This window comes from Parus major, chromosome 1A (genome assembly GCF_001522545.3).
Source record: "Parus major isolate Abel chromosome 1A, Parus_major1.1, whole genome shotgun sequence".
NCBI lineage: Eukaryota > Metazoa > Chordata > Aves > Passeriformes > Paridae > Parus > Parus major.
In genome coordinates, this window is record NC_031773.1 from 57,255,126 (window position 1) to 57,273,737 (window position 18,612).

General features: G+C 48.5%; 1 protein-coding gene and 1 long non-coding RNA gene across 5 annotated transcripts in view; one reads left to right on the plus strand and one right to left on the minus strand.

Annotated features, from left to right (window-relative positions):
* Window positions 1–882: 882 nt before the first annotated feature.
* Window positions 883–4,636, plus strand: LOC107204939. 3 transcript variants are annotated; one of them, XR_004497536.1, is made up of 3 exons: window positions 883–2,482; window positions 3,685–4,030; window positions 4,519–4,636. It is a non-coding gene; the product is annotated as an uncharacterized LOC107204939 (long non-coding RNA). The 3 variants fall into 3 exon arrangements; XR_001521805.3 differs by having other exon boundaries at window positions 3,685–3,790; window positions 3,930–4,636; XR_004497535.1 differs by having other exon boundaries at window positions 3,685–4,636.
* Window positions 4,637–7,758: 3,122 nt separating this feature from the next.
* The window catches only part of SSPN (sarcospan), a 44,576-nt gene continuing 33,722 nt past the window's right edge, over window positions 7,759–18,612 (minus strand). For both annotated transcript variants that reach the window (XM_015628896.3, XM_015628895.3), the window contains 2 exons: window positions 15,858–15,944; window positions 7,759–11,041 (listed from right to left, as the gene is read on the minus strand). In XM_015628896.3, the coding sequence (XP_015484382.1) occupies window positions 10,676–11,041; window positions 15,858–15,914 (423 nt within the window). In that variant the 5' untranslated portion in view covers window positions 15,915–15,944 and the 3' untranslated portion in view covers window positions 7,759–10,675. The remainder of the gene's footprint in view (window positions 11,042–15,857; window positions 15,945–18,612) is intronic.

Consider the following 18,612-nt stretch of genomic DNA (forward strand, 5'->3'; position numbering starts at 1 on the left):
GGGATGTACTGTGCTGCTGCCAGAGCCAGTGTTCCCAGAAGCCACACATTCCCACTGCCTGCACAATGTCTGGGGGGGGGGGGGTTGCTTGGACTCCTTGGCTCCCAAGGTGGTGCTTTGCACAAGTACTCGTACCCTTGTGCTTGAGGGAGGTGGCCCCAGTCCCGTGGTGTCCCAGGGATGAGGAATGGCCACTCCCAAGTACCACACACACAGAAGTTCGCTCCGGTCACCCGGAGGCTGATCCCATGATTTAAGGCAGGAGGGGCTGATTCATTGCTCTCAGCACCCAGCACAGTGTGGGTGGTTTGGTTTATTTCTTAACTCCCCTTTGGGACACTGCCAGTGAGGGCATCCCCAGAAGGACAAGGTGCAGCTGGTGGTGACAGGGCTTGCAGGAGGATGACAGCTCCTGGGAAGGTGAGCAGAGGCCCTCCAGCCAGCCAGGGTGCCCAGGTACACAGGGAACTGCTAGGATGCAGTCCTGGCATGGTGCAGAGGGAAAACCTCTGCCAGCTGCCCCCATCACCTTCCAGAGCCTTTGGCTGTCCCTGACAAAAATAGTCACTTGCCTCTGTGCTGCGCATGCAGCAGGCAGCTGGGCACTGGGACTTTCTTTTTCAGCTGATTGCGTGGCATCTATTTTAGCAAGTAGCTGCTCTTAAGAGGTTTTGCTGATGGAAACACCTGCCCACTGCTGTGCTTGCCCCAGCCAGCCCCCAGGCTCTGCAGGCAGCTGGTGCTCCCACTGTGTCCCTGCCCCACAGGGCTTCTGCCTCCCCACGAAGCCCACGGCCCTCAGGTGTCACTCACTAAATTTGTCATTCCTCCAAAATGGGTGTCACTGCAGGAGATCAGCTGGGCCCTCTGCCTTCTTGGTGAGCATTTCAACCAAAACTTTTAAAAGTAGGTTTGGGAAAAGGGACCCATATTCTGCTACTGCCTCGTGAAATGAACAGGTTCAAACTAAAGTTTCAGGGTAGGCTCATGCCCCACTTCAACTGCATTGGAGAATTTAAAATGTAGGTCCAGGAACTCCACAATGGGGTCTCCAAGGAGGTGAGCTGTGAAGAGTCATAACAACACACCTTCTTAGCCCGCTTCTTGTCTCTGGGAGCAGCAAAGGTGCTGGGGGCAAACTGGTTCTGGCTTGGGAATGGCTTCGAGCTCCAGCCTGTGGCTCCACAGCATCCCTTTTTCCCTGAACAAGTGCTGCATGGGAATGATGGAGCAGACACTTCAGTGAGGTTCTGTGCTGCACCACACAAGGCAAGCCTTGTGTCATCAGGGATCAGCATAGGTAGGGAAGGAGATACGGGAGTTAAAGGTCTCTGATGCCCTTATTTTCAGAGGCAATCAGCAATTCTGGCTGCCTTCATTGTGTGTTCCTCTCAGGGCAGCTTCAGCTGAGCTGGTTTACAGGGGCTGTAGCTACCTCCTATTCTGGAAGTTGAGGCCTTTGAAGGCCTTTCAGGTGGGAAAAAAGGGAGTGGGTTGCTCTGCCATTGGTGAAAAATGCAGTCCAGGAACGCAGCTGTGCGTGGCCCCCAGAGGCTCCCCAGGCTACAGCCAGCCTCATCCTGCCACTGCTGGCTCAGCAGCATCCCCCCAAAACCGAGGGCTGCCAAGCTCCATGAGCAGTGATGGGACACAGTTCTTGTGTTGCAGCTCTCCCTGTGTCCCCTGTGGGATGCAGTCAGGGCTGGGATGGGCTGGAATGGGTGGCTACGGGATGGAACCTGGTGTAGGGAGGGCAGGGAAGGAGCTGAACAGCTGCTGCCTTCTTTTCCTCCCGCTGTGTGCTGCAGGAAGCACCCTGAGAGGAGTCAAGTTCCTCCTGCTCCCATTCTCTTCAGGTCTGGAGTCTGTTTGTTGGAAAGAGTGAAAGAGGAGAACAGAGGAGTGGTCAGTAATTTTCTCATCCTTCTTTCACAATCTCTTCCAACCCTTCTCTCACAGGATCTCCAGACAGAGGCTGGAGGACATCAGCCATCCCTTTTGTGGAGCCAGCAGCCTCCCTTGTGGACACAGGCCCTGTCTCTCACGTAGCTGTATGAGCATTGCTCTGTCCCTGGCAGCCTGCCCAGGCACTGCCACAGCTCAGGGGTGGCCCTGAGTCCCGAGGGCGTCAGCAGCACAGACCCACTGCACCCTCAGCTTTTTGGCATCCACCACCCCCTGCAGCCCTGTGCCACCCCCCCATTGCCAGCCGACGTGCCGCTTGCCCGAGACATGCCTGCCGGAGCTGGTCTGCGCCCTTTTGCCCCTGAAAACAAAGCTGTGGGGGATGCTGGAAAGCAGTGAGGCAGAGGGAAGGGGTGCAGGACTCCAGCTTGCCTCTCGCCCTGTGTCCCGCTGGCCGGGCGAGCTGTTTGCTCGTGCTGCTGCAGCCAGCCCTGGGATGGTGCAGACCAGCGGCTGCCAATTGACGTCAGAGGAGCGCCGGTGGTTTGTGTGAGCTGAGGGACTGCTTCTACTCCAGGTGGGTTTCCAACACCACACAGAAATGCTTAAATCCCCCTGCTGCCCCTCCCTCTGCTCCAGGAAACAAGTGCCTTATTTCATTCATTGGCTGGTTTGGTTATGGCGTGAATCCTGCCCATATTTTGGCTACTTGGTTGTTTGCTGAGGCCCGAGCAGCCCAGATAATGCCAGCAAAGAGCAGGGGAGTGAAAGAAGAGGGGGAAATAGGGCAAAGCAAAGTTTAATCTCCTCTGCCTCAGTTTGTGCCAGATGTTCCCAGACAGGACTAAAACCATGTGGTTTTTTTCTTCTCGCATGGCCTGCAATGTTTTTGAGGCTTGTGAAAAAGTGGGATGCTGAGTTCCTGCCATCCTTCTTCTCTTCCCCTTCAAATCACTGCATGTTCTGTGCAATGTGTCTGGGCCAAGGCAGTTTGTTTGAACTTGCTGCATTTCCCCTTGACTGCTCAAGTTTTCCTTCAGCCACTTTATTTCTATTTTGTGTTGCGCTTATTAGCTACAACCCCTCTGTTTTTCACTTGGCTCTGGCTGGATCTGACAGTGACAGTGTCAGTACATTTTCCCTAAGACCAGACCAGTGTCTTTAACTGCAACATATCTTTCCAAACCCAGAGTGATTCCTACAGGGAGTGCTTGGAGGAGTCACTGCCTTGACTTCCATGGACTTTGGGTCAGGCCCATGCTCTCGGATCACTCCATACATGTTGCTGCCAATCCCTGGGGCCGGACCCTTTAAGATTGTCCAAAACAAACATTGTCCGGGTGAGATCAGTGCACAGGCCATCACGTGAAAAGCTCTGTGATAACAACTGACTGCATGTTTGCTTTTATATGGCATTGATTCTTATTTCCCTGACTATTTTTAGTATTCAAGGTTATCCCTTAATCAACCCACTTTCTTTAATAGCTGGTGTTGCCCCTAGTGTGCTGCAGCAGGGCTAATGATGCTTTGTATTAGGTGTGGGAAATATGAAATAGTTTCTCATCCATTTCAGTGGCATGAGAATTATGAGTTTATTTTTCATCCATTTCAGTGCCTTGAATCAGATCCTCATACAGCCACTGAAAGAAAAACCCCATCAAACTCTACAGCAGCCCAAAGCAACATGTTCCTGTTAGTGGGGAAAGCCTTACAGTAAGATGTGCAGTGCTCAGACAAATACAAATCAAACAAATATTTATTCCTCTTCTACTCTACCAGCTTTTTCCCTCCAGGAGTGAGGATTTGTGGCCCCAAAGCTGTCTGGGAATGAGGAGTGGAACAAGCCTGACACTGAGCCCCAGCTGGAGTGAACCTTTCAGACGGGGTCAGCTTCCGTCAGGGATGAGGATGAGCCTTCACACCCTGTGATCCTGCATGCCCTGCAAGCCTCTCTTGCCAGTGCAACACCTGAGCACAGAGGGGTCCCTGGGTGCTGTCTGCAGGTCCTGAATTTTCCCTTTCAGGTGTAATTTGGTGGTGTTTAGACCAGGGCCTGCTGTTCCCACCATGCAGTAGCCACACTTGCTACTTGGGCTAATGAAATGCCCTTCTTGCCTGTTAGCAGGTAATTATCCTGTGGAATTTTCAAGCGCTGGATCTTTGTCATTTTTTGATGATTTGGTGTAAGCAACAGCATAATCAGTGGCTGGAGAACTCAGGAGAAGTCTCAGGAGCCAGTGTGCAAATCATTCCTCCCCTGCTTTGGCTAAGCAGAGGCAGCTCACATGGAGCCCACAGACCTGGTGCCTTTTGTGGGGTCAGGGGAGGATGTGCCAGGAAAGTCCTGCCTCATTGGAAAATGGAGAAGCAAGAGAAGCACTGAAACCTGGGTGGGGTGACTGAGAAAATTTCTATTAGAAATCAAGTGGAGATGCAACTCCTGTTAATTCAGAAGCACAGAATTTTGCCGGCTGAGATCTTAAAATTTCCTTTTGTACACAAGAAAAAGAAAAATGCTGAATCTATGCAAAAAGTAGCCTTACAAAAACATATAGATATAGATATATGAGTACATCTCATAAACTGCCCTTTCCCATCCCTCTTTTCTCCCAGTCAGGTTACAAAATTTCCTTCTGTTGGTGACAGCAAAGTACCCTGGCTGCCTGAGTCCCCACCTGAGGCAGTCTGGAAGAATTGGACAAGCCATAAAAATACACTGATTTTCACATTCCTAACGTAACAACGCTTTGGATCTTGAAAACCCGAAGTGCCTGATTTCTGGGGGTTTATTTTCTGCACATTTTCACTATTTCTCAGTGCGTTGGCAGGTTTGGGCAGCAAAACAGGGTGGGAGGATTTTGTATTTCCTCTTGGGTCCCTTCATGTGAGCGCTGCTCTCCTGCTGGATTCACAAGGTGGAAGGGAAAGTGTAAATGTCTATTTTCTTCCCTTTTCACTGTGATTGCTCCCTAAACTATCCCACCAAATCCCTGGTGACCAGTAGTGTCAGTATAAATGGGGATTGCTGCAGGGCTTGGTTGACTCGGGCACATTATGGATCTGGGACACCAGCTTCCCCTGCCCTCCCCGTGTCAGCTCTGGCAGATGTGCAACCGGAAGAAAATGTTCCAAAAAAAGGTATGAGGGTGGTTCCCACACACCATGCATGTGCGCAGCTCTGGCTCCAGCAGCGATGCCCCCAGCCAGCCTCATGGAGGATGGATCAGGGAGAGGATTCCTCTCATCACAGTTTCGGTGAAAGAGAAAGCCTACATTGAAGTGAGGAGAAATCCCTCTTCAGTTAGTTTAGGCTAATTAAAAATAGTTCTCCTTCCACAGCTATGAGAGTGAAATGGGGTTAAACCCCGGTCTCTCTCAAATATCTCATTTTCAGGACATTCAGGGCTCGTAAAGCCAAGGGCTGCATTATTAAGTGTCACTCTCTATATCTCCTGTAACTTGAGGTCAGCCCAGCACTCATCAGACATAATCCATCTGACTGCAGGAGAGGCAGGTACTCAAATCACCCTCTGCAGGTTATTCTCTCCTCTCAGACTGGGCTGCTGCTCACATTTGGTGGCTGACTCAGATATCTGTGCCAGGCAGCAATAGCTGGGTGCACCTGGGTGAAACAGGGGCTCACTGGTGACTTTGGGTGGCCTCAACTCCGCACTCTCTCTGCGGCCAGTCATTGTTAGCCAGCCTTAGGGGCTGCTGCATCTTTATTCCAATGTAAAGATGGCTTTGTGGGGTGTTGGGATAACAAATTAAATAGGTATTACAAATATCTTTAAAAAGAAAGGAAAAAGAAATTGGCAGCTCCCCTCACAACGTTTGAAGTTTAGATGAGGCTTTCAACCATTTTCTTGGACAAAGGCATGGAGACCAGGTACCAAAACCAAAAGAAAAAAGTACCCCAGTCTTTGTAGATTCAATCACTGTTTATGGTATCTGGCTACAGAGGCAATTAAGCAGAAGATAAATGCTACCGAGTAGTGATTACTAGAGGCAGACATTTAGGAGAATGCAAAAATCCCTGGGGAAGAGGAACAGCAGAGACCTGAGATGAGCTACTCCCAAAATTCAGCTTCCTGGAGCCCTTGGTACAGGTCTACATGGTCTGTGAGTGGCTACTGAGAAATGACCCAGCGAAGGTGCTGCTGGCTGAGGGGCCAGCACTGCCTGCTGTGACACGGGACAGGGCTTCCCTGCTCCTCAGAACAGCTCGGCTCCGCCTTGGGGTTTATGTTACAGACCAAGAAGGAGCAGAGATGCTGCACCCAGCCACGGCAGCGGTGGGTCCCTGGTGCCTGCCGTGCCCGCTGCCTTAAGGAGGCCTCGAGCTTCGCGCCCGGGACTGAGCTGCTGTTGTTCCTCTGCATCTCCCTCGAATCCCCCTAAGCCAACACCCTTTGCTAAGACCGAAAAACATTTTCCAGACGCAAGCATGTGTACGTGTGTGGGTGGGTGGGGTGCAGGGGACTATGAAAATTTCAAGGCGAGGTATGACATCCTGGCTTTCTAAATATAGAGGACCTGAGCTGCGGCTTCTCTCACACGCTAGCAGCGTGCTTTCTCTTTCGAAAGGCCCCCAGAGCAAATATTGCACTGGCTGGGAGCGTGAAAAAAAAGAAAAAAATAAATTAGAAAGAAATCAGTCCTGCGAGTTGATTGCAGCTCCTGGCATTCTTGCGCAGAGTTGTTTTTTAGGCAAAGCTCCAAGCGGTGCCCACGCAGAGCCGGCCGGGCCAGCGAGGCGCAGATGGCCGTCACATGAAGGCTGGTGGCAGCCCCAGCGTGGGGCCAGGGCCTGGCGGTGCTTCCCCTTCGCCCACCAGCCCCTGGCCTTCCAGCGGCTGTAGGGGAGCCCGAGGGGCACGAACCCTGCCGGGGCTGAGAATGAATGTGACATTTTGGCTCCCCGTGAGCCGCCGCCTCTCGGTTCCCTTTTCGCTGCTGTTATTGTTGCTTCGCTATTTGCATAGCACGACATCAAAATGCCTCAGAGCCAGAGGAAAGTGGTAGCTGCTGCTTCTCCTTTTAAAAACCCGAGCAGTTATCCATGCAACACCATCACTGTGTGTGCGATTGGGGTGGAGGAGCAGGCGTGACACCAGGGGGGTTATGGCCTTTGGGAAAGTTCTGCAGAACTGAATTTAATCGAGACTGATGATCTCTAAGCCAAGCCATAAAATCCAGCGGAGAGTTATATCCCAGTAATAGACCCTATTAGAGGGTCTAACACAGTCTATAGAAAGGATCTCCTCTCTATTAAATTCTCTAGGGCTTGAGTTCTCATTTACACAAAGGGCCCTTTTAGCTGTGTAAAATGACCATAAAGTAGGTGTAAAGATGATTGATGCTGTCTTTACAACCCCTTTACACTGGGAAAACAGTGTAAAGTGGCCAGGGTGCAAATGAGAATCGCACCTGGGTTTGTGAGAGTAAATTACATCGAGCCCTTCACAAATTCCGTGTGTCCATAGAGGTTTAATCCTACCCCTTTCTGTGGAATTCACTGAGAAGATACATTTCCCAGGCTTATAAAAAACTGTTTTCTTCTTCAACACCTCTGTCCTTTCCAAGCCTTTTAGTCCCAGTCTTTTTTCTAGTGCAGTTCACATGGACTCTGACACTGGGAAAAGGCTGGGAGGTGTCTGGATATGCTTTGGTAGGTGAAAATCCTTTAATTAGTACTTTCCCAAATTTTTAATTCTAGCAAAATACATATTGTAAAACCATACCCAGTGGGAAAACGGTTTCTAAATCTTCTGTGTCTATTTCACCATCTCTCCTGTTTTGATTTTATGCTCTTGAGATACATGAAAAGGAAATAAAGAAGTTCATCTTTGCTAGATGGAAATGCCCCGTATTTATTCATTGAGCATATAAACCACCAATAGAATACATGATGAATATCTCTTTCTTCCAGAGCAAAGGGTTAAGCTGCATGGTGCTGATTAGCAAACCGAATTGGTGGCTGGAAGAGGAGGGTGAGCTGATATGGAGGTTCACTGCTTGTTAAGCGGAGCAGGCTCTGTTATCCAGACCTCCCTTCTCCTCCCTGCCGACACGCCGAAGGCGTTCACAGCAGCTCTGTGATCATCCCCGCTGCGTCTGCCGTGCTCTAGAGCAGCCCCAGCAAATCTCAGCCCGGGGTGAGCAGGCAGAGGCCAGGCACTGCCAGCCCAGCCCCATCCCACAGCCTCTGGGGCCATGGCAGCACCTGGGAGGCCATGGGAGACAGGCAGTGAAGACGTGCGGGTGAGACAGAGGTCACAGGATTAAAGAGACAAAGGGCGGCTCTGGTGGAAATGCCGCTGGGCCAGGGCTGCAGTGCTGCACACCAAGCTATCCCCTGAACAACAGACACATTTGGGATGGATGGAAGGGGGAAGCACGTCCTACTCTGCCAGCAGAGCCTTCCTCTTTCTGTGCCGTGGTGAGGGTTGGAGGAGGCCCCAAAGCTCAGCTCTCATTCAGACTCCCTTTGATCCTTTTCCTGCTTCTTGTTACTTTCTGTGTGGAGAGAGAATCACACATTTTTGGCTGGAGGGAGGGGCAGGTGCACCTAGGGCCATGCAGGTATGAGGAAGGTACATCCTCTGCCCTGAGTTTGCACAGAGAGCACAGCTGGAGGCATGTGTGGGATGGGGGACAAACCTGGGCACACCACAAGTTGAGAGGTGCCCCTGTGTACCCATCTCCAGGCAGGATGGCCCTGGCACAGGTCTGTGAGCACTGCTGGCAGCACTGGAGCCGTGGGAGACGGGCTGGTTCCTGACAGATCTGCATGGATGGCCCCAAGGATGAGTCTGACATCACCAGCCTGCCATCCTGCTCCTCTCCTGTCTCAGCTTGCCCCAGAAGTGCCTGAGAGGCAGACTGAGGTCTTGGCATGGGTGGTGACATGAGCACCCTTGCAAATGTGCCCTGCAGCCAGGCTTACCAGTGATTGTTACTTTTAGGTGTGTAAGAAAGGTCATTTGGAAGCATATCTCAAAACCTTTCATGTTTTGCAGCTCCTCGCTTTGTGGCTTGGCAGAAAGCACCTTGGTGATGCCATGTCTACTTGAGAGGCACTTTCCATGACTAAAGCTACAGCCCCTACACCCAGCAGTGTTCTAGGTGGGCCACAGGAGACTTCCCTACGCTGTGATCTTCTGACTCTGGAGGCTTGACAGTCTAGCCCCTGGGTGATGTGTGATCACCATTTGGAAGACAGGTTTTTTTGGTAGGATTAGAGCTCCTTAGACAACTAGGTTTTTGCCAGTCTGGGTGTTTGACTTTCTGATGACTATTTTTGCTGCAGAAAGTTGGCTGTTTTGTTGTTTTTTTTCTTTGAAGCTTTATATAAATTTCATTTGCTTCCTCCTAGCTAATGATTATGGCACAATTTTTCTGGCATGTGATTGCTCCACCCCACCTCAGAGACATCCTTGTTCTGGCTGGGATCGGGAAATCCCTCGTCATGGCAGGGTGTGAGCACCAGCTGGCTTGCTCTTGCACAGATATGGATCAGGAGGCAGTGCCAAATGCTGCCAATTAGGAACTGCTCCTAAATTTAGATGTCTGTGCTGCGCAAGTGGAAATGGCAGTTCAAGGGACAAACCAACGTCGTTGTCTTGGTATAAGGATAACAAGAGTAAAGCACTTCTAGAGCTGCACTTTCAGGGTGAAAAAGCACTGCCTGAATACAGTTTGTTTTTCCATCCTCATTAAGAAATCATTATTCTGTTGCCCTCTTCATTATCAGAGATGTCTTTGGGAGACTGGCAGTCTCTTCATGCTTCCCTCCCTCCACCCCATTTTAAAAACATTCATTGTTGCAGGAATATATCTTTCAGGGCTGTTGGCCCAACTCCACTGCTGGTGTGTAAGGCTGATTGTCTTCAGAGGAGTTACACCAAAAATGCATTTGGCCTTTTGTGCTTGGAGTATAATTGGTGGAACTGGCTAAAATCTGGGTTTGTCAGCCAGCAATTAGAGCAATAGGGACATAGTTTTCAACAAGACTAGTGATTTATACTCTACTTCAGGAGTGAAACTCAAGATTCCTTAAACTGATCTTTTCTCCCAAATATCAGAAATCTGCCTGGAGCCTCAAGTAGGGCTTGAGATAAAGAACCTTCCGTGAACTCAATCATACTTGTTGTTTATTGGTAATTAGGTTAGGTAGCCCATATCGTTAATCACTCTGAAAAGTTATATGTATATTTTATATGGCAGCCGTCAATATATTCACTTTGGTGTTGGTCTCAGCCTACACTGGAAGAAGACTTGACCTCCCTCATTACTTTCCTGAATGTTAAATTCCCATCAGGTTAGTGTGGATTACACCCAGAGCACCAAGATATGATATATTCCTGAAGCATGTTCCCACTGATATAATTAAGCAGTTTGGATCAGATCCTTATCTGGTAGAAATTGGCATAGCTCCTCTGAAGGCAAGAGGGAAATGGACCCTATTTTGTAATGGCTGTAGCCCTGCAGATGAGTTTGCAATGATTTTATCTATGGCTATTAAAGATCCTCTTTGGGGAGCATTTGTACAGCTGCATCTTTAGGACTCTGTGACCTCTAGCTAATCTCACAAGAGGCCTTTTCGCAAGAGCAGCCATGAAAAATGCTCCTAAAATGATGGAAAAATATGTTCATTAAAGCTGTGTGAGCGTTTTTCCTCTTCAAAAACCTTCCAAGCGTCCATCCCTCCGCGGTGTCTGTGGTGGCAGTTCCCATCTCTGGCCACAACCCCCTGCCAGCCCAGACCCTACACTTGCTGCCTGTGGCCTTCAGCAGCCACGAGAGGCTGGAAGCGTACGCCCACGTAGAAAACCTGGTATCTGTGCTTCCACACCACGAAGCATGTCAGGAGGCACACCAGGGCTGCCACCAGGTTGAGAGCCATCTGCAGAAGGAGGTACAGGCTGAGCATGCTGGTCAGGCTGCCACAGTCGGCCGCGTCCTGGTACACGAAGGTCCGGCCCAGGGGGTCTGCAGTGTCCAGTTTGCACTGGCAGGACTCCCGGATGGCATCGCAGGTGAACTTGGTCAGCTGCAAGTAGTGGTGTGCAGCAAAAGCCACTGCCAAAACACAGGCAACCAGAGCCAGGGCACTCAGGAGAAAATACAGCAGCTGAAGGAAAGGGAAAAAAAACAACAAAAAAAAGAGATAAAAACCCTTTTTCTAGCTTCGTAGAGATTGAGGAACACACACGGAATGCAGCTCATGGACTTTGCAGGGAATGCATACACACAATATTCTGTCTGAAGATTGGCTGCTTCAACAACTGCAAGGCTCCTTATCATGAGAACTTCAGCAGGTCATCTCAAGAGCTTGCCTTGCATGTTTTATATGAACATTGCCTTGTAATTTTGAGACCTGGGGAGAGCAGCAAGGAACTGGTGTGTCTATACATCAAGAAGCTTTATAGAGAGGGAGGGAGCATTTTCCTCTCCAGTCATACCTGCATTGACAGGACTCACCATTGGTTGTCAGCTGAGACAAATCAGTGCCTGGAAGCAGAGCTGAGCAGACTGAGCCTTGGGCTGCCATCTTACCCCAGGCTGTGCTGAGCTTTAGGTGGTTTCAAGACTTTGCTCATGTGTTAATCTCAGTTTCCATGTCCAAACAAATCTGATTTATACTTGCAAATCAGGCAGTGGGGTGGCTGATCTCCCGCTTGTGGCCCTGTGGATGCAGCCAGCCTGTTTGCTTCCCAGGTCCCACTGTGGAATAGGAATGCAGATCTCCACAAAATAGCTTGTGTTGTGCTCAGTCTGCTTCCAAAACCTGTCCCACAAACATGGGGAAGTCTTCTACAGGCATGAAAGGGCAGCAAGCACTTTCTTTTCCCCGTGCTATGGTGTAAGAAGGACAAAGGTCTGCTCGTCACCTCCACTGCTCCTCACAACAGTGGCAGCTTAAAAATAGCATGGCTTTTATCAAGGGTAGCTCTGCAGAGTCCACCCCCACAAACACATGGAAACTGGCAGCAAGTCAGAGCCTTTGACACTCCGGGATTCACCTGAGAGCTTTGGATACCAGCACATATGGACTTCCCTTTGCTTTTGATAGGTGGAACTGGCAGTTGCTGCACTGCGTACAAAATATGTGTGAATGTATATTAAAATCATGCTCTGTGTTTTGCCAAAATTGCATTTTTTGGTTCTGTTCAGCACTGTAAAAACATTTATTTTCCTTGGCGTCTTATCTGTCAGACACATGGCATGGTTGGGAATCTGTTATTTTAAACAGCAGCTTCTCTCTCTCTCTTTCTCTCTCTTAACCTCAATACTGCAAGCAAAATATCAATATAAAAGCATTTTTTTATGACCTTGAAACTCCAAGTACGTATGTCTTGATAAAATTCACACTCCTGGTGTATTTTCTTATATCTACAGTGTGAATCAATCTTCTGTTTGGTTGCCAGCTTGAAAAAAATGAATTTTGGGATTATTGCAGGTCCTGAAGCACTATGTACATTTTCCCCATCATATCACCAAATTCTTACTGAGAGATCTTAGTTTCCAAGACTTGGCTGCTATTAAATTTAATGACTTCCCCTGTGGCCTTAAACCAAGGGCAGCTTCAAAATGAGGGTGGCTCTTATTAAACGCAATTACTTTGCCCCTGCAGCTTTCAAGGGAGGGGTCCATGGGAAAGGTGAAGCTGGAAAATGGGGCCACCTCCTCGTATGAAGCATACAGAAGATGGAGTGCTGCTGACTGATGGACCCCCTCCAAACCAAGATGTGGTAATTCATAAGCCAATGGCATTGTTTTCAAAGATGGTGCAAATGTGTTCGATGGGGAAAACAGAAAATGGACAAACCTTGCTTGTTCTGTGATATAGAAATCCTGGTGGAAGTCCTTGGATTCAGCCCAGCAGAAGGCTGAATCAGGCCTCCCTAATAGATGAGATACTATGCCAAGACTCCACCATGGGCCTAATTCTTCCTTGGCAGGTATTTTATTTAGCTGCCAACTTCTATCCAAAGTCAGGACACAACAGACTAATCCATGCTCCAGGTACAGTAAGGGAGAATTTTTCTGTTGTGTTCCTAAAGGGAAGGAAATCTCAGAATCTGAATACACAGGCAGCTCTTACAATAATCCTTGGAGGCAAAGGGAGATGCATGGGGGACACAGGGCAATTTCCAAAAAGCTTATTATTCTCACAAGATGTTTGCAGAGGAATCTCTCTGCAAGCTGCTGAAAATGAACACGTTTCCAAATATCAAAGGTGAGCCAAATGCAAGCACTGCCTCTGAGGGAGCACAAGACAGTGAGTGCTGAGATTCCATCAGCAGATTAATCACATGCCAGACCTGGAGGCAACTTCAGCATCACAAATACAACTGCATGGTGGGCGCTGCCCAGGAACCAGGACTTGCCACTGGAAAACTGTTTTTTAACAGCTTCAGAGAGATAGATAGGCACTGCAATTGCTGCTTAAATAGAAGGAGAAAAGGGAAGTGGGGACAGACAGTGTACAATGAGGTCAGAGCATGGCAGCTCATCTTCCTTCGTGTTCCTCATATGAGCAAGAGATATTTTAGCAATATTTACTGGCAATAGTTTTCGTCATGACTAAATTGAAATAAATAACAGGAAGATGGATTAAGTTCCTCATGGAAAAGGCTTCTCATAATTATCAGAGATGAAGGCAGAGGGGTTTTCAGAGGTGGAGCAGGAGGCCTGTTTTGAGGGCGGTGGTGGCTCAGGCAGGAGTCCCTGCAGGAAACAGGAGCTGTGGTGTGTCACAGCGTGAGCAGAGGGTGTCACTACCCCACAGGGTGCCGTGGGGAGGACCACAGGAACTGATCTGTCAAATGTCAGCACACAGCCCAGGAAGTCCACAGGGTGGCTCAAGATTTTCCTGCGAGGCACTGGCTGTCCCCACTGAAGGGCACAGCCACCCTCCCCTTGGGTGGCCTCCCTTTCTCAGGGACACATGGCGTGCTGTGGGTACCCACAGCAGTCTCGGGAAGGGACTTCTGCCAAGAGCAGTTCTCACACCTCCTTCTTTAACAGGACCCAGGGCTCATGCAAGTGTGAAATGAAAGAAGAAGCTGCCAAGAGGCAGGAAGGCAGAGAGGAGAGCACAGGTCTCCTCCTGTTTTCCACCTCGAGGGAGTCACTCACAGTGGTCAGAGGGTCAGCTTGGGGGTTGACCCAAATCTCCCAGGCCGTGTGTGTGTGTGTGTGTGTGTGTGTGTGTGTGTGTGTTTGGGTTCGTTCCTCCTCTCACACCAATTCTTGGGGTGCTTGGGGCTCTCCAGGGAAGTTCAGCCAAGATTTTCCTGTTGGATGACGCTTGGCTGATGGAAACCAGCCACCAGTGTGAGGGCAGGACCTGGGCCAGACCCCGTAAGGACAGTCAGAGCAGACTGGGCTGAACCCAACTGCAGTGCTTGATGAAGCATCAGGCCCTCAAGGAGAAAAGAACAACCCTCTGAACAATCTGTCTCATGACTGCAATCTTGCATCCTCAGCCTTGTCATAGCTAATGCTCATTTTTAGAGCATTCAGAGACAGCCTTTAACTGAAATTCGAAGATTCCAGAAGTGATACTGGAGATGTAGAGTCCTATGTGATCAAAGCCCTGGAGGTGAGTTTTAGCTCCTACTTTGTTAAAATAGATGTGAGTCCTTCAGGCAGAAGCCATTTGTCCTGTTATCCAGCTCCCAGCAGGGGCGTGGGGCAGGAGAGGTGAAGGCCTGGGAACGATGGAGTTCTGTGGCATGCTGCAATAGGAAATGCTGGGAAGGGAGATTTTGGGGAGGAGGGTGCTTTGGGTAAGCAACAGTCCACGGGCTATTGGCTCAACCAGGGAGACTTAAGCTCCAGCTCTGCCAGGTGACAGGAATGGTCCATTTTACATCACCTCGGGAGCAATTCCAAGTCGTCAATTTTCCTACTGGGAACGATGGCTTACACTCCTTACGGTCAGGGTGTGTGGCAGAGACATCCGAGCTGCCCAGCCCGACGTGCCGTTCCCAACACGAGGGATGACTCCCTTCCTGCCTGGATGCCAAATTCAATTTAGTGCTGCGGGGCAGGCAGTAAAAAGGCTGGCGTGGCAGCCCCCGCCCAGCCCAGTAACCTTCCTTGGGGGTGGAAAGGTGACGGGGGACAATGCAGAGGCAGCCACAGGGCAGGCACAATTGTTCTTCTCCCTTTCTTTCTTTAAGTACTGGAGGAGCTCGAGAAAGACACAAAAGACACACCGGGGTCTAATTTCTAAGGGACGATGGATGGTTTGAAAAGCTGCTCCTTGCATTTTGTTTCCTTCTGCCTTTTTCCAGTTAATAATCACTGTTATTTTGTGCTGCTTGCGTCGGTATTTTTCTCGGTTATTATGTGTCTGCAAAATATTAAGAGCCCTGAAAATTACAATAATAAGGAAAAACAGCCCAGGAAAAACGGTATTAAAAACCAGAGTTCTCAGCCCTGCTCTTCTAGTTGCACACCAGTGTCAGCAAAGCAGTTTTGGAGACAAAGGTGGGGTATGGTGCAGTTCCTCCAGTGCTCAGACAGGAATTTGCCTTGTGGAAGAATGCATGTCCCCGTGCTTTCTGAGTACTTTCCCATTAAATATTAAAACTTGGCTTAAGTGGACTCATTTTATGCCACCCTACTTCTTACCCTGCTCACTATCTCCACTTAATCTCCTTAAATTCTCTGAACACTTCTCAAATTATTCCAGCTTTGTCTATATTCCTAAAGCATGGTGAATAAAATGGTGTCTTGTTTGAAATGATATTAGAGTTTCCCCTTTACAGGATACAGTTTCTTCCTTGGCTGCCTGGAAAGTAACAGAAAATCATTCCTGTATTTCAGGTATATTTTCACTTCTTTTCCTGTGGTTTTAAAAATATTCTCTGTATCAACTTTTCCGATATTTAATGACATGAGGAAAAAAAAAAGTTTAAAAAATGTTACGGTACCTTCACGGTGAACTGCACACATGTCTTCTCATCAGGTTGGTACGAAATACAAAGCATAACAAATCCCACTAAGGCCACCACACAGACCTGCAAGGGAAGAGATGTAAAATGTGTCAAGGTTAAAAAAACCCTACAAAACACAATTTCCCCCCTGCCCCCAAGCCAACACACCTTTCTGTGTTTGCAGGACCATAACCCAAGAAGCAGCATAGAAGCAAAGTCATCAAAGACGCAGCACAGCAATGGCCCCGGGATGTGTGTTGGGTTTTTGCCCATAAAACCATCAAAAAAGAGCAGAAGGCTTCTGAAGTTGGGCTTGCAAGCCCAAAGAGCACCATCCTATGTAGATCTGGGAGCTGAAAGGGATTTTATGCCACCCATGCAAGTCTTAAATCATTAAACCATGGCTGCCAGTGGGTAAGAAGCAACGGAGTTTATTGCAGAGGCTTTCACCCTCTTCTGGAGTGGACACCTTACTAAAGAAGGTATCCATCTCCCCTGCAATCTGAAGCTGTGTTTTAGCCTTGTGACAGTAATTGCTGAAGGTTAAAAGTAATGGAAAAGTATTTGCACATTTGTTTATTCGTTTAGCCATCTTTATAATTAATTCTGGATTTATTTGCAGGTGCAGGTACTCACAGGTTGGCGTTTTCCATGTAAGAAGGGAAGATCCTCCTCTGAGGAACTAGCCCAATAAATGTGATTTGTTTTTTTTGTGTTTAGAAAACTCCACGTGTCCCCACACTGTGCTAAGCACTCCAATCAAGTGCCCTCCTCTCCGAATTTTTGGAGGATCAGTGAGCAAACCTCACAGGAGGACTCAGGAGCAGCAGACTGCTGCTTTTTGGCAATTCTTGCCCTGAATGGAGGAGTTGGGTACCCAGGCACCAGGTGAGAGCTCCTTTGTGGGGCTGGATCTGGGCATGAGAGGCTGTGGGCAGCTGGAGCTGTGTTCAGAGGAATCTGTGCACGTTTGAGCTGCCTTGGAAAAACAGGTGAATTGTTGGCATGCACATGGTTTTAAATGACCCTTCAGATCACACCTTTAAAAGCCATTTTAGGTGTGATGAACCTTAGAAGGACTTAGGGTAAGATCAGGCACTGTTCTTTCAGAGGTCCTGTCTACATGCAGGGCCAGGAGCAAGTCTTCATCCCTCTGCTAGGAGCATCTTGGTTACAAATGACAGTTAAATTACTAAATTCTCAGTGACTACAGCAAGATTCTGTATTTTTTTTACCCCCTCCATTTTACTTCTGAAGTTTGGAAGAGTTGTCATTAATTCGAGGCTTTCTGCTTTCCCAGAGCAGTGGGATTTGCCCTCTTTGGCCAGAGCTGTGTGTGAGCTGCCTTTGCCAAGGTGGGTCTATGCCACAGAGATTCCTGCAGGACTGTGGGGCTCCATCACAGCTCCATCCCCACCTGCATGCCCTGGAAGTGCTGCTCACACCCAGATTTCTGGCTCTACAGGGAGCTTGACCTGCAGTGAAAAATGCCCAGCTGGCCTTTTGGTCAGTAATGGATAAACACGTTCTTTTTATGATCTGTTGCAGAAAGTATCAAACTTTTTGCATCTGCAATGCTGGTGCAAGGCCCGAGACAGCAGCCCTGCAAAGGAGAAGTACCTCCCAACACACACAGAGCCATGTCCCTCGAGAACCTGGGTGATTAGTAACACTTTTCTCCATGAAGTTTTATTTCATGTCATTTCAGTGGGACACGAATAGGAAGTATTGCCCGAGAACATTTCTAAAGAATGCGTCAGTATTATTTACTCCTTTCCATGTCATGTGTATTTATATTCTGGTCCTGTGACTTATACACGGCCTCCAATTTATTTCTTTCTTTCTTTTTATTGTTGACAGCCGTAGCTGACAGGGTTGTCTGGGGAAAAAACAACCTTTCTTGTCAAAGGTCCTTCAGTGCTGGGTTTTTTTTGCCCTGTAGTGCTTCTGTGTGACTCAACCATGTTTTATTTCTCAGGATTAATTGTCTATGTCCTTGGTCCCTTGCACTGCATATTAATCTTTTAATTCAATTAACATGCCCATAAAACTAAAATCTTAAGAGATCCTGTTGCTGATAATATCCAAATTATAAACTCCCCCAGTGCCAGTAATGGCTGAAGGAGAGAACCTGCACCAAGAACTTAAAAAACAGTACAAACAAAGAAAACCAAAAAAATCTTAAACACACTGTCTTAACATCATATCCCCAAAATTCATGACAAATCATAGAAGCTCCTCAGATCAAAGCTGGACCTAAGGATTTTCAGGATCTGGTGCTGAAGGATCTTGTTATGAGCAATAAATCAAATTTGCTTTGCTTCAGCTACACTAGTGGGCATTTACACTTGCATGGACTGAGAGCCAGATTTGCCCCCAGGTGACTGCCATGAGACATCATGGGACTGTTCCCACTCCTCCTTCCCCTTCCATTTAACCACAGAAGGCTGACAGAGCTGCATTCATTTCCGAGGGCACAGAGCTGGAATTTTCTCTCTGCCATCAAGTGCCTCGGACAAGTTTTGCAAAGCTCCTGCTGGCTTCACGCGTGGCAGGATCTTCAGGAAGCTTCCCATACAAAGTACTATCAGTTAAAAGGAGCTCCATTCCTGCACATGCTTTCTAAAGGTCCTCTGGGATTTAAATCATATACTCAGGGACACTTGAAGAGGCACATTTGTAGAGAGGTATTTATAAAGGATTACACTGGGTCAGGATTCCGGCAAGTCTTGGCCAGGATATTTTGGAAAGC